The sequence below is a fragment of the Hylobates moloch genome, unplaced genomic scaffold (genome assembly GCF_009828535.3).
Source record: "Hylobates moloch isolate HMO894 unplaced genomic scaffold, HMol_V3 SCAFFOLD_9, whole genome shotgun sequence".
Classification (NCBI taxonomy): Eukaryota; Metazoa; Chordata; class Mammalia; order Primates; family Hylobatidae; genus Hylobates; species Hylobates moloch.
The window spans coordinates 30,717,755-30,733,728 of NW_026652284.1; the positions used below are offsets into that span (position 1 = coordinate 30,717,755).

The window sequence follows — 15,974 nt, forward strand, 5'->3', positions numbered from 1 at the left end:
GCTGGAATTCAACAACTCATCAAAAGGACGTGATATTTGCCCTATCAAAACAAAGCAGGCTGCTTTTTTCCACTTAAATGCCAGATAATATGTAAAGTGTATTTCAAAATCGGATGCCCAGGGAATTTCTCTTTTATGTAGCTCCTATTTAAGACGTCAGTACCTATGCCTAGGGGAAGAAGAAAAACCAACCCATTAATGCTCACTTGACATTTGTGGATCTCAGGGGAGCTTGGAAATAACACTGGTACCTGGGTCTCATACCCAGAGGTTCTGATTTAACTTGTCTGGGTTGGGACTTAAACATAAGCATTTCTAAAGCTGCCCATATGATTCTAATGTGCAGTCAGGGTTGAGAACCACCGTGAGTGGCAATTGCCATTCATAGTTTCAAAGGGAAAATCTGTCTTGCAATTTAGCAGTGGCAGCACATTACAGGGAAGAAAGTACTCAACGTGAAGTGAAGAGATGCAGGTTTTGGCTTTGGGTTTGTAGCTTAATTTTTCTGGACCTAAATTTCCTTATCAGAAAAATGATACCATTCAACTTAGAAGATTTCTAAGATTCCTTCAAACTTTGATATTCTCTGGTTCTAGGCCTGTGATTCTTAACCTCGTTAAAAAATACAGATTCCTTGGTCTCACTTCCAGACATTTCTAACCTGGTTGGTCTGGGGTGTGCATCAGCATTTTTCAAGTGCCACCCGGGTGAGTTTATTTTTTATTTTCTGTTATTTTAGTTTTGTTTTTCTGAGACAGGGTCTCACTCAGTTGCCCAGGCTGGGGTGCAGTGGCACGATCATGGCTCACTGCAGCCTTGACTTCCCAGGCTCAAGCGATTCTCCCACCTCAGCCTCCTGAGTAGCTGGTACTGCAGGCATACACCACCATGCCTGGCTATTTTGTTTGTGTGTGGAGACGGTGTCTCCCTAGGTTGCCTAGACTGGTCTAGAACTCCTGGGCTTAGGGGGTTTAGAACTCCTGCCTCAGCCTCCCAAAGTGCTGGGATTATGGGAGTAAGCCATAAGCTGCAGTGCCCGGCCCCAGGTGAGTTTAATGTGCCGCCAGCATCTAGCATCACTGCTCTTTGTTCTCTGTGGAACAAACATGCTTTAAGAAAGAGGTTGAGATTTGCCCCTCAGTATGCACATGTGCATGTGTGTGATGGTGTAGGGCGATGGGGAGTGTCTGTACATAAACGTGCCCGGGGGTGTAACGCCCAGCTGAGAGAGTGGTGGGAATTCACACTCCGTCACATATTAATTCAGGAACGTGGAAGTAATGCAAACACATATGTCCATGTTGTCTTAATTAGTCCCCACTGGTTGTTGTGTTCACATAGTCAAGAAGTGATGCCAAGTCTCTGGGATTCCAGCCCATTTTTATTCTTTTTATATTTATTTATTTATTTTGAGATGGAGTTTCACCCTTTTTGCCCAGGCTGGAGTGCAATGGTACAATCTTGACTCACTGCAACCTCCGCCTCCTGGGTTCAAGTGATTCCCCTGTCTCAGCCTCCCAAGTAGCTGGAATTACAGGTGCCCGCCACCACACCTGGCTAATTTTGTATTTTTAGTAGAGATGGGGTTTCACTATGTCGGCCAGGCTGGTCTGAAACTCCTGACCTCAGATGATCTGCCTGCCTCGGGCTCCCAAAGTGTTGGGATTATAGGCATCAGCCACTGTGCCCGGCCTCAGCCCATTTCAATTCTTATTGGCTTCATAGGAATGAAAACAGCAGTTAAGATGGCTTGGAATAATAATAACACCCAATATTCGCACACTAGAGAAAATTAATCTCAGTCTCACTTTAGTACATTACATGTATAATATCACTTAATCCTCACAAGGGTGAGGTTAATTTTCTCCATTTTAGAGATAGAAAACCTGAGACTCAGGAGAAAGTAAGTGACCTATTTGAGAAGACACAACTATAAATTGGTGGCGGCCGATATTCTAACCCCAACCTTTGGATCTCTTTCCTCTGTTGACTTACCTCATGCACCCACAATGACTCCACCAAACAACCTTTAGGTGACCCAGCACAAAGATGTGGTAGGAGGGGGGCATTCACTATCTCTGGGATTAAGAGTGAAGAGAATGGGGCTAGCCATGCTGATTTTCCCTTTGTACCCCATGGAGTGTCAAAACCTGATTGTGTTGCCTTGGAATGAAGGCCATTCACCTTGTTAAGAGGAACAGAAGCAGGGCAGATGCCAGGAGGGACATCGAGAAAGAGCAGATTCCAAGCAGATCAGTTCTAGCCTCTGCTGCCACCTCGAACCTGAACAATTCAGTGTCATTATTCTGAATTTTCTTCTTCCTTTGTTAAAGTCAGGGATACTGCCGCCAAAAAAAGATAATCTTCAAAGTAGCCAGAAAGAAAGAGCAAAAGACCAAGATATAAAAAGTAGCTAGAACACAGCAGAGCTGCCTGGGCATGGAGGCGCACTCCTGTAATCCCAGCACTTTGGGAGGTCGAGGTGGGTGGATCACTTGAGTCCTGGAGTTCCAGATCAGCTTGGGCAACATGGCAAAACCCCATCTCTAAAAAAGCACAAAAATTAGTTGAGCATGGTGGTGTGTGCCTGTAGTCCTAGCTACTCAGGAGGCTGAGGTAGGAGGATCACCTGAGCCCAGGAGGGCGAGGCTGCGGTGAGCCATGATCACGCCACTGCACTCCAGCCTAGGTGACAGAGTAAAACCCTGTCCCACACAAAACAAAACAACAACACACAACACAGCTATCAGGTTTGACCCACAGATTCAATAACTGCTTTAAAGATTCAGGCTCAAAATTTTCTTGAAGTTCTTAGATTCCTAAGCTATGGTTTGAGGGCCACCGGTAAACACAAGCGTGGGTTAGAATAGTGCTTCTCAAACTTGAGGGAGCATCAGAGTCACCTGGAGGACATGTTAACACACAGATTGCTGGGCTTCACCCCTAGGGGTTCTCGTTCAGAAGGTCTGCAATAGCCAGAGAATTTGCATTTCTGACAAACTCTCAGGGATGCTGATTCTGCCGGTTCGGGATTAGAGTAACAGTTCACTAGTGCTGTGGATACACTGAAGCTAGAGGCAATCAGAAATACTCTCCAGGTCTTCACTTCTAAAGCTCACTCAGGCCCAATGTAAAGAAATTCTATAGAAAGAAATCACCATCAGGGCATAGCCTAATTCTTTGTTCCACGAATTCAGGCCTTTCTAAAAGAGACGATTGCTGATGTTCTCATATATCCACGTAATGGATCTAAGTTCAGACTGATTCACAGAGAAATGAAACAGTGGAAGAAAATTCCAGATATGAAAGCATTTCATGGGGCCAAAACAAGTTCAAAAAATATGAAAAAGCAAAATTAAGTTTGTAACTTAGTTAGCATTCAGCTCGTGAATGAAAAGCTTGTGCCAAAGTACCATAATCTAGTTTACGCTACATTTGCCCTTTAGGACATATATTAAAATTTTAGGGCAAGCCATATGGAGAGGTTTGTAAAATTATACACTGAAATGTAGGCAGCGTACCTTATTCCCAAAAGGCTATAATGTTCACCTCTTAGAGCTAAAAGAGTAACAAGATCACCAATTTGCATGAGATATATTTAACACTGAACATTTGCAACTCCTGAATAAAAGTAAATTAGTCTATTGAGGCTAGCTCATAAAAATCATCTTAGAGCTACAAAACAATTCTGAGGTTTTATTCATAATAATATTTGGAGCTTTCATAAGAAAGATTTGAAGACTTCAAATTAAAATATAATGAATAGGTCTCAGCTTTTCTCCATTACACACTTGAAAATTAAGACGTACTAGAATGTAGTGAAGGCTTAGGTTTAGCCCTTCCTTCAACAGCTCTCCCTCTCTATCCTCTTCCATTTCAAAGGAATCCTGTGTACAAGAAAGCATGAGGAAATGCAGGGAATAAGGATCAAGCTGTTTATTATGAATGTCTATTCAACAAGCTAGATACCGTATAATAAGCGTATAATGAGTGAGGCCATTTTAATAATAACTTTGTTACCTACTCATTCCATGAGCCTGACATCTTGAACTGGTGTTGGTGAATTGTGTGGGTATCTAGAGGTCAGTTAAGTTAAAAAAGACTCACAGAAGATTTGAACTTCTCTTCACCTGGTTATTGTAACTTATCTTGGAAGGCAGCAAGTGGCCTGAGTTTTTGAATCAGACAACTCCTGTTTGAATCCCAGCTGCCCATTTGTAAAATGGGGATGCCAGTGCACACCTCACTCTCAGATGTGAGGATTAAATTGAGTAAATGCTACAAAATCCTGTGTACCGTGAATGATGTAAGACAAATGCTCATTATGTGTTAGTATTTTTCACTTTCCTCTGATTTTGTTCTAAGCTGCAATGATTTGGGCCGAAGTTCAGTCCCTCTTGTCATGACACAGCATTTTCTTTTAGCTAATAGCATACATTTCAATCAAGAGCATTTAAAATCAATGGTTTTAAACTGGTTTAAATTCATACATACTCACTTTCTTTAAAAGCAATGTTAATTCATCACACGGCATTTCTTTTATTCTTACTGATAATAACTGGTATTCTGGGTAGCCCTGGGGTCTATAGTCATATTTCTACTAATGAAGAGGATCTATTCTAATGAAATATTTGATGCCAGAATCTTTGTGAGCAGAAGTAGGAACAATAAACAAACAGAATATGGTTTCTCTTCTCATTCCTCAAGGTTGGTCACAGGCTCTGTCCTCTACTGGGGGTAAGATGACATCTGACTTTAGCCTAGGGTGAAGGCCCCATCATGTCTCTTGGGGTGGTTCACTGCCAAGAGGCTCAGCACGCACCTGTGCTTTGACTAAGTAGCCTCTTGGCAACTCTTCAGTGACTAGTTAACAGGGACTATAACAGGAATCTTCTCCTCAGAGGAAACCAGTGTCTTTTGGCATAGAACTTTCTCTGAGATCATCATCTTTTTGAACTGGAGGGAGCCCAAGTAGTAATGGGGAGGCCCAGCCTGAACCAGTTACGTAATTCTGTCTGCAGAGAGGTGTCTCAGTGAGCTTGCCCTCAAGGCCACTAGGAAAAGCTTATTTATACACAAATGTACATTCTTTTATATGTGGACAATTTTCTAAATTAGAGATGGAGAAGCACATGAGTGGTGGTAAAGAAAGCCTGCGTCACTCACCTGCCCCGGTTGTTCACAGGCTGTCTGGTACCTGGCCTGCTGGCACAGTTCTTTGACCCGTTCGTATTTGGGCAAGTGATTTGACTGTTGGATATTCTTGCTGGATTCTTCCTTCTTACGTAGAAATTTGCTTCGACAAAAAGGGAAAAGCTTCGTACGTGAGAAGTGATCTGAATCACGGTCCCTGGGTCCTGCCCCCCCTTTTTTTACCCTGTCACATGACTCCACATTCTTTAAACAGCAAGAAATAGACGTTAAAGCTCTGTCTACAGGAGTTCAACATTTGATGGGTCCTTTATGAAAACGACAAACTGGGTAGGATGAAGATGAGAGGTCAGGAAAAGATTCGTTCTTCCCAAAAGCATTAATTTCAAAATTTGGGCATACATGTTTCATTTTACATGCTCAAAGTTCCTTTTGTTAAAAAAATTATATAAATATTTTCTCTCTCCTAATTTGTGTACAGAGAAAAACAAGGCAATGGGCATTAATGAACCAAAAGGGGAAACCCAGAAGTGACAGTGGATGTAATTACAACAGCATACATTCATCTGTTTAAAACTAGGAAAGGCACATAAAGAAAAGAAGCAGGAAGTAGGAAGAAGGGTGCCGGGTAAGCCTTGGAGGCAGCTGAGAGAAGAACGTGGGGAGGATGGTAGAGAAACTCAATCCACTGGTCTGATTCGAAACCAGCACTGAGAAATGCGACAGTAAATCTACACCCACGATAAAGGCTTTGGTCCAATCTTATGAGAATTTATTCTTTTTGGGGGATGTGGAGTCATCATTCTCTTGCTTTTTTGGTATTTTAAAAATTGATATTTCACAATTATACATATTTTGGGGGTACGTGTTATATATGGATACCAGTCTACAATGTGTAATGATCAAATCAAGATAATTGGGATATTCATCATCTCATTTATCTTTTCCTTGTGTTGGGAACATTACATTTCTTCACTCCTAGCTATTTTAAAATATACATAAATTATTGTTAACGATAATGTCCCAAATATACTATCAAATTCTATAACTCCTATCTAACTGTGTTTTTGTACCAATTAACCAACTTGAGGGTTATTCTTTACAATTCCGATCCAGCAATAATTACTCTATTGACCACTACAGAATAAGCAGCAAACCATTCAATCTTGTGACTAGGTTTACGAAATCCGCATGCTTAGTAAACAAAAATAAGGAGAAAAAAAAAATACCCAGCAGGGAGAGCTGCCCACTAGGACTGGTTCCCAGAAGCACCCCAGGAACCAATAATTACCCTCTTTCCACTAGGAATGTATCACGCCAAATTTTGGCCTTCTTGTTTGTTCGAAACCTGAAAGCAAAATGATAATATTTACTATTGGTATCTGGACGTTTTTCCAAATGGATCTGTGCTAACAGCTTATTTAAAGAAACACCTCTCACTTCCCACAGACCACGACTGCATCTCCATCAATATGCTATTCACAAGCAGCTGAGAAATGCTCAGCTTGGGGTGATCCTTGTGGGCAAGGCATATTCTGCCTCCACGTCTTCAGCTGCTGGCTGGCTCTGGGCACCAGCTGGAGCTCAGTGTGTTTGGGGCTGGCTGAGAGGAGGAACAGTGACGCACCTGTTACCTGGCTTTTCTGGGTCCAGAAGTTTGAGGACAGACTTGCCGTCCACATCAGGAGGTGTGTCGAGCCCAGCAATATCCAGGATCGTGGGGGCCAAGTCAATGTTGAGAACGATCTGTGGGACTCTGTAAAGGGGCACACGGTGATGGCTGAGATCCAATGCCAGGGGAAGGTGGCCCTTAGGGCTGCTTTTTCTACAGCAGTGACTCATTGGCCTTCAACTCTTCTCACCCTCTCATCTGGTTTCCTAGGCATGGGTAGTTGTGTCGCAAGGGTGGGTGTGTGATCACAGCAATGGCGCTGAGCAAGATTAACTGACTCTTGCCAGGGTCAGGCTGGAGAGATGCCTGCACCCCCGTGCTCTGACCACATCGCCAGACAAGATGCAGCCTGATACATGGTTTTTGCAGCAAACATACTTTTGTTTAAAACCCAATAGCCCATAACTTTCCCGTTGAACAAGGGCTTTAAAATCAATATTTTAAAAAAGGATGTACAGTTTTTACAGTTGAATTCAGTCTATGCTACCTAGTCCTTAAAACATAAAACCTTCTAGATATAGATCTGACAATTCCCAGGGTGTTTCTAATAATCTTAGGAAGCACAATAACATTCTTCAAAGAAACCCTTCTTACTTCAATTGCCCTCTCTCCAGGTTGTAGTATGATGCAGCAGCACATGAGGTACATGGGGGAGATTCAGAACATCTGGGCTCTGGGCCCACTGTCACCACTTCCAGAATCAGGGATCTGAGATGGACACTGACGCTGTCTGCCTAGCTTCACTGTTACATCAGGGGTCCAGGCTAGATGCTTTTTAAGGGCCATTCCAGCTTCTGGATTCTACTTCCACTTTTTCTTTTAGTCTTTCCATAATTCTTTCATGGGTGCGATCCCATTTTATTCAAAACATCCTGAGATGATTGGCAAGGCCATTTTATGATGGGAAAATAGGCAAGGCCATTTCAGGATGGGAAAATAGAGATGCAAAGAGAAGCAGTGATCTGCCTATAGTGACAGAAATAGCAGCCTAGTCCTTTAGCTCTTTTTCCTTTAAAAGAAAAGCCAGCTTTTAAACATTTATCTTTTAAAAACATTTCTTTCGGAATAATTTTTAAAAGTTAAACACTAAAAGGATGGTGTCGGGTTTTTCTTTTTTTTTCTTCTTCTTTTTTTTTTTTAATGACAGCATATCTCTGATTCAAAGAAGGGTGATATCCCAGAAGTTCACATCCTGTCTGTGCACACAGACCAAAAAGACATGGATTCCAGTCAATTTGAGAGAATTAGTCATTGATCCATTTATTTTTCCTTTCTCTTTAAGTAGTATACTTGAGCTAATTTAAGATGTGGCAGGGAGGAAAAGGTTTTCATCTTTGAAATTAACCAACCTACACACATCCTTTTTTGTTTTGGATGAAAGGAAACCAGATACTGAGACTGGTAATTGAATTATCTTAGACACACATGAGGTATGACAGTTGAATGTTGCAAACAGAGAAATACGTACATTGATCCTGGTTCTACACTTGGACCACGAATAAAAAAAGGCACACGAATATCAAAGTCATATGGCATGGATTTCCCCTTGACCAGTCCAAACTGCCCAATATGGTAACCATGGTCGGCGGTGTAAATGATGTAAGTGTTCTCCAGCTCCCCCGTCTCCATAAGCATGTTATACAGCTGAAATACAGCACAGGAACAAGTCAGAATCAATTGTGCTGGTATAAGATGATGCTCAATAGTGTTGCCACAATTGCCCCCAAATCTTTTTCCTGTTATTTTTAAAAGGCAAGAGTTGCTTTAATAACATTATCCACATTTTCTATTTGCTTACAGTCTGGGAGGGAAATGTCCAATGGTAAAGTTGAAACGTAACTTTTTGGAATCTAGCACATTCTACTTATAGGCTTTTTGTTTGCTTGTTTGGTAAAACAAAAACAAAAACACCCCACACAACAACCTCTACCATCAAACTTTATAGGTTGTACTTTGAAAGTCCATTGTTAAAGTTATCATCACATATCTAATTACCAAGTGTTAAAAACAGGCTGCTTCTGAACCTGATCCAGTTAAATCCACCCTGGGGCACGTATTGTTTGGCTTATACTATGTTTCAAAGTTCAGAAAATTTCAAATAAAATTTTTTGTGTTTCTGGCTTCTTTAAAAAAGTCAGAAGACATGCTGATACTTGATCCACATTTCTACATGGCAAAATTTAGCTGGAGCTGAGTAATTGCTGTTCCTTTAGATGCGGCCCTTAACTTCAAGTTCAGCACAAGCTCCATCATTCTTTATTGCCTTTGAGGATGTGGCCCCTGATCTACACTGATTTGATTTTTCTCTCCTCTTTTTTACTGGATCCATAAGAAACCAACCCTGGAGAGGTAGATGGAATGAGGACAAGATAAGGGAAGGATGATTAAGCCACTAAACACATTCTCTCTTTCTTTCTCTCTCAAAATGATGCTGGAAAATGAAGGGGAAAAAACCAAACAGGATTGGCAAGAACAAGTCTACACAAAGGCAGCTGGGCCAAAAACTATCACTGAGGTAGGTTCATGTGCTTACCCTCTCCACAGAATCATCCACTGACATCAAAGTCTGGAGCCTTTTGCGCTGTAGAATGTTTGTAAATTCCATGTGGATGGGCAGCATTGGTCCTGTGTACTGCATAATCCAGTGTTTATCCATATTTGGTGCATAGTTATAACTAGGAGTTCTGAAAATATACAGAAAGGAATCTTACTATATATTTCTTACTTAGTCTTTTAGGAAACTATCTCAAGGTTGTGAAATAATCATTAAGGAGAGATAATTGAGACACTGCTAAAACATTTTCCTCTTCCAACTATCTTCTGTTTGCATTTATAAGAATATGAAGTCTTCACCACCCCAAATAGCAAATATCCTCTGAAGGTATATATATTCAAACATATAAAACCATGACTGGCAGCTGAACATGTAATTAGAAGTTCATTTGGGTTCACTGAATAAAATGTGTAAGAAACATACCAAGATAATTATGGTTATGTTACAAACCTACAGATAAAGTCTCAGTAAGGTACAAGGGAATATTCTCATATGATGTTAACTCATAAAAATTTTATTGCTAATGAGGCTATTAAATGTAGTCACAACTATGTTATGTGGAATGATGAATCATCATTTCAACACATTTTTTCTCTTGAATACCTGAGAAGAGTATTTTATTGATTACTTACATATCTAGTTTTTATGAGTTTTTATATAGATACCATTACTTTAATTGGACTTGTGGGAATGATAACCAAGTCTACTTCCACAATATACATGTTTACCGATAAAGCTATTCGTTTAGTAAACAAATCAATATAGGTGCAGGGAATAATTTCTGTAAGCCACAAGGAAATAGTCCTATTGTTCCAGGATAGGTTAGTTCAAGTCTATATTTAATCTACTGCAGAGATCCATGTGGTATCCCATGCCTTCCACTCAGTACTCAAAAAAATATGTCACCCTCTCTTGATGTCTCACCCAACTCCCTCAACCATTAGATACTGCCACCTCATGCTCTGCCACGGGTACATAACATATCTATGCTATGGCAATTCTCACCCTGATAATTATTTGTTTATATTTGAACTCTTTAACAGACTATAATCTATTTGAATCTTTTTCTTCAATGTTATTAAGCACATAGAGGTTAATATTAAAAACTGAGTGAGAGTTTAACGTGTGTTGGGTATTGTGCAAACCGTTTTATATACATTAACTCACCTAATTGTCTCAGCTGTTCTGTAAAATAGGTTTATTATTCCCCCTTTACAGCTGAGAAAATCAAGGCTTGGCAAAGTTAAGGAACTCCTCCAAATTAACAACATTAGTAAGTGGTAGAAACAGGACTGAATTCCAAAGCCCATTTTCTTTAACAAAATGAATGAGAAGGAAAGTGAGGGGTGCTTCCTACATCTGAGATTGCTTTTAATATGAACCACAACTTTACAAATAGGCAGCCTCACAGAATGAGCGACAGTTTCTGTGACCGAGAAATCTGATTCCCAATCTCTGTCTGAGGAGGATCCCATCAGTGAAATGTTGTGGATAATGACGGCTGAATGTGACCCCATGCCATTATTTATATTATAAAACTAGGGAAAGAATCAGTCACTGTGAGCTCTTTGATTTCAGGAGTCTTGACTGAGTCCTCCACTGGTTCTGTGGTGGTGTGGATTTCCCACGGGGAAAGCCTGGAGTTTCTGAGATTCATGGTGATATGCTGGGACACTGCCATGCACACTGGGTCATATAAATGCCACCTGCTATTATGTATTCTCTTCTGCCAGTGGATTTGCAGAACCTCTCTTTTGATAGTAGAAAATACTGGTTTGGGATCCTTGGCCTTCTTGGTTGACAAAGTTACCCTGGTGACCAGGATGGGTGCTGGTTACCCAGTAGAAGCACAGCAGCACAAATAATATAACACTGAGCTTAGAAGACACGGTCTCTAAAAGTGTCAGTTATGCTCAGAAGTGTAAGTAACTCATGTTTAAAGAAAGAGACAAGATTTAAAGTGTGGAAAAGAGGGTGTGGCTCAAATGTGCTCATCTGTAAATGGGGTTAATAGCACTTTTCTTAAAAAGCTGTTTTGGGCCAGCCATGGTGGCTCACTCCTGTAATCCCAGCATTTTGGAAGGCCCAGGCGGGTGAATCACCTGAGGTCAGGAGTTCGAGACCAGCCCGGCCAACACGGTGAAACCCCGTCTCTACTAAAAATACAAAAATTAGCTGGGCATGGTGGCGGGCGCCTGTAATCCCAGCTACTCAGGAGGCTGAGGCAGGAGAATCTCTTGAAGCAGAGAGGTGGAGGGTACAGCGAGCCGAGATCGCACCACTGCACTCCAGCCTGGGTAACAGAGCGAGACTCTATCTCAAAAAACCACCACCACCAACAAGAAACCAAAAACAAACCCAAAGCTGTTTTGAGGAACAACCACCATATATACATAGCACTTAAAATGCCTAGAACAGAGGCACTTGAATTTCCTCCATGAGCCAATAAACAAGCAACTCTCATGTAATTATCTGGGTTGGAAAAAATCCATAGTATTCCAAAACAAACTATTCAGGTATGACCTGTCATCCTTCAGATAAACTTTCAATATAAACTTTCTCCTGCCTACCAAAGTAAATGATTCATGAACCAAATGGTCCCATTTTTTTTTTTTTGGCCTGAAAGAGTTCTTCATATCTAAAAGTAAACCACAGTCATAAGGGAGGTGGGGAGGGACTTAAGCCCATGTTTCTTATTCTTCATGGAGCATGTTGCGTTACAAACAGGATTAGATTAAGAGGTTGAGGAGGAGGAGAGAGGGGCTACTAAATCCCCTCAAAAAGGGTTTTTCGCCCATGGGGGTAGTTCGAGGTCAGAGAAATATAGAAAGTTGGTCGTGAAAGGCCCCTAACCATTTTACTGATACGTGCCCTGAAAAAGAATACAGCTATAACAGATTACACAGGGTTTCTTTATAATACCTAAACATCCTCTACTTATTGCCTTTGATGTTGGGTTGGGTTAATTTAAAAATAAATCTGGTTGACTTATTTAAAACCACAAAACCTCAACACAAATAAAAATTACAATAGGGAACTGAAATGCAGGCTCACAGTGGGGAAATTATATCTTCCACCAGTTACCTTGATGTGCTTGGCATAGCTCCACCCCACTTGGAGGAACAGGGAAGCTTGCAGCAAATGACAAGCCTCAAATTTGGACTCCCGGATTTACAGAATGACATATGTTAAATCTGGCTTATATTAAAAAGGAAAGTTCAGGGACTGTTGTCAAAGCTGTCCTCTCCTGCCCCCCCTTATTTTTCTTAATTTCTCGATATAGGAGATGACCCCCAGCTCTGGGGATGAGGTCCCAGGTGGGATCTCAGCAGGCAGCAGGGACAGAGTGTGCATGTGCCTTTTAAAGGAAGACAGACTGCCACTGCATCCCACAGAACAGCAGCTGTTCAGGGACCTGCAGGTGGAAGGTCGGGGGTCACTGGAATTGACAATGTTGTTGAAAAGTGATCTTTTGCCAAAGGCCTGTGGTTGCCCCCTGCTGAGGTCTGCCAAATCCCTTGAAGATGCGGCCTTCTGTTCCCCAGTGATAATTAAAGCTTGCTTCCCTAACTAAGGATTGCCTTCGAATTATTCAAACAGGGCCTGGAGCTGTCGGCTGGAACACAAGCCACTGAAAAATGCAGGTAACTGTTTCTGGGAGAAATGGAAAACCACATATTGAGTTATTCCAGAATGTTTTGGAATTAGACTCCAATATTCATCCCAGCTCTGTTCCTTAATATTATGTGATCTTGGACAACTTTTTGTCTAAGTCTCAGTTTCCTCATCTATATAATCGGGATAACAACTTTAAAGAGTTCTTGTGAGGATTAAGAGATTTCTGTGGCTCTAGACAGCAAATTCTGGGACCATATCATACCCATTCTCATAGGTAGCTAGAAAAGAGCTTATCCCTTAATAGCTCATTTGATTGTTGCAGCAACTCTGAGGACTCAGCAGGGCACATTAGTTCCAAGTTACAAATAAGGAAGTAAAGTGCACAGAGGTGGCTCAGAAATAATGCACCGGGATAGCTCTCCATCAGTGCCCCTCCTACAACACCACACTGGCCACAGTCTTGAACCAGAGGCCCCACAAAGTACCTCGAAAATCCCACTCATTAAAAGGAAAATTGATATATCCATTTCTTCCTATCAAAAGTAAGTCCTAAAATCTTAGCTTTCATCCTGATTTTAAAATACCAGCTGCTCCTGCTTTCCAATCAGGTATCCTCCCATCAGTTGCTGGGTCTACTTTTTTTGCAAATACAGAATAAAGTCTGGCCCTCCTAGGCACACTGGATGCATCCATGAAAAGGTAGATAACACAATGCTGGTTATTTGCTTTAAAATTGAGAGGACAAAACGCCAGATTGTCATTTTCAAATTTCTGTTGCTTTCTTAAACAAAAAAAATTCTGTGTTGGAGGTAGTCACGTGTGCCTAACCTGGGAAGACCTTTCTGTTGCCTGTTAGATAAGGGCTTCACCCAGTACTGCACACTCCAGACCTTATACCCACAAGAAAACATCCCTGTAATCCTCCATAGACTATTCCCATATATAAAAGTTTAGCTTTTCCCAGCGAGGCCTCCCTGCATATTGTTTTCCTGTAGTCACTGCTCATTTAGATTTATTGCTCAGTACGCTGGATCGTGGATACTTGAGTCCACTGTACTTGTATGCTCAACCTTCACCATCATGCCAATTCTCCTGAGTGTTTGATTTTCTTTCCGGTATTGCTTATTGACACGACAGAAATAAGAATTCTGAAAATCAATAATGTGACCTTTCTTTTTGACATGTGGGTGTTTCAGGAGAATAATTGTTACTAGCAAAGAAAGAGTTTCAAGAGATGCACGTGTTGTATATTAAATCTATATCTGGGGAATTGCAAAGAACTTAGGAGTTCATTTTTAATGCCAATGGCCTTTGGTGTCACTCCAGTGAAAATTAATATATTGCTAGTGTTTTGTATCTGAACATGTGTTTTCTTCATTTATTTAGTCTCAAACAAACAAACAAAAAGCCCTAATGATCTAACCCTTAAAGGTTACTGGTAGCAGAACCATCATTCTCTGAGAAATGAAATAAGACTTCAATTCCCAGAATAAGCCAGTGATACAGATTTAAGGTATACATTCAAAGCATTAAATTGGAAATTCTACACTTAATCTCTCAAGCTGCACCATCTCAGTTTTCACTAAAACTGAACTTACTTAATGGATTCTGTGGAGACATTCCCCACCTAAGTTCAAATATCTGTAGATAGGTAATATTCGAACACATGCAGGATAATACCAAATGATCTCAATTAGAGGTATATAAGAAAAATAATTCAGAGTCTTTCAATGAAGCTATAAACACCAGTTAGAATTGTGCAAATGGCTAGAATTGCTTATAACTCTAATCTGAATTGTGACTGTGATGTGAACTGAGTAAGTCTGGTGGAGTGAGAAGATCACCTGGGGCCAAGAGAATTGAGTTTCAGCTCTAGTTTTGTCCCTAAATACTCACGTGACCTTCACAAAACCATTTGGGCCTTCAATTAAAAAATATAGACTTTGGGTCTTTGTTTTTTAATCTAAAAAAACTACGGAATTATAGTATCTCTAGGTGTCTTTTAAATTCATAAAACCGACTGTTTAAATATTTTGATACTATTTTAAAATGTTTTCCTGTCAGCTATTTGGTGAGGTGAACATGTGTGCTCATTTGCTAAGCAACAATGAATAAATATTGTGCAACTAGTTTGTCTGAAGGCATGTTCACCAGGCACTGTCTTCAGGACAAAGCTACCTGCAAAACTCCAGGGCATCATTCACATGATATTGTATTTGAATGCCCCCTGGAGTTGTGCAATGGGACTTCAGGGACCTAAGTAAACAAGCAACACCAACGCTGACAGGATAAGTAGTAAACGATCCACCCAGGGAAGAACAAGGTAGAAACAGAGAAAAGGGAGCAATAAGTTCTGCCCAAATCTGATTTTCTTTTTTTGTAGAATTTAAACTTTTCTCATCTTCAAAAGCACGTCCTTTCACGTATTTGTGGAAAGAGGTACGAATGTGCAAATTCTTTAAAGGCAAGACATTTCTTTCCAGCTTTAGATAACAAAGGTATTTCAAAACCTTTGTCCTGTGGCTTACACAGAGGGAGTTTTTCCTTTGACATCCTATGTTTATTCAAAAGCTCTACTTTCACAACAACTCTTGCAAATTAGTGCACATGGACTGTTTTACCAAGCGTTTAGATTTCACTTGAACTTGTGTATTTGTGTGTGTGTGAGTGTACAAGCACACACACACAGTCACACACATTTACAGGTATGGGAAGAAAGAACTGTTAAACTGGAATAACAGGCCGGGAGTGCTGGCTCATGCCTGTAATCCCAGCACTTTGGAGGCCGAGGCGGGCAGATCACCTGAGGTCAGGAGTTCAAGACCAGCCTGACCAACATGGAGAAAACCCGTTTCCACTAAAAATACAAAATTAGCTGAGCATGGTGGCGCATGCCTGTAATTCCAGCTACTCGGGAGGTTGAGGCAGGAGAATAGTTTGAACCTTGGAGGCAGAGGTTGTGGTGAGCCGAGATTGTGC

The 15,974-nt window shown here is 40.9% G+C and overlaps 1 protein-coding gene across 12 annotated transcripts in view; it reads right to left on the reverse strand.

The window, feature by feature from the left end:
• SULF1 (sulfatase 1) overlaps nt 1-15,974 on the reverse strand; it is a 201,515-nt gene that overhangs the window by 48,393 nt on the left and 137,148 nt on the right. For all 12 annotated transcript variants that reach the window (XR_009214906.1, XM_058444278.1, XM_032759604.2 and 9 more), the window contains 5 exons: nt 9,357-9,507; nt 8,292-8,467; nt 6,779-6,907; nt 6,443-6,499; nt 5,167-5,296 (listed from right to left, as the gene is read on the reverse strand). Coding sequence is in view for 11 of the 12 variants with exons in the window: in XM_058444278.1 (XP_058300261.1) it covers nt 5,167-5,296; nt 6,443-6,499; nt 6,779-6,907; nt 8,292-8,467; nt 9,357-9,507 (643 nt within the window). In the remaining variant the exon portion in view is untranslated. The remainder of the gene's footprint in view (nt 1-5,166; nt 5,297-6,442; nt 6,500-6,778; nt 6,908-8,291; nt 8,468-9,356; nt 9,508-15,974) is intronic.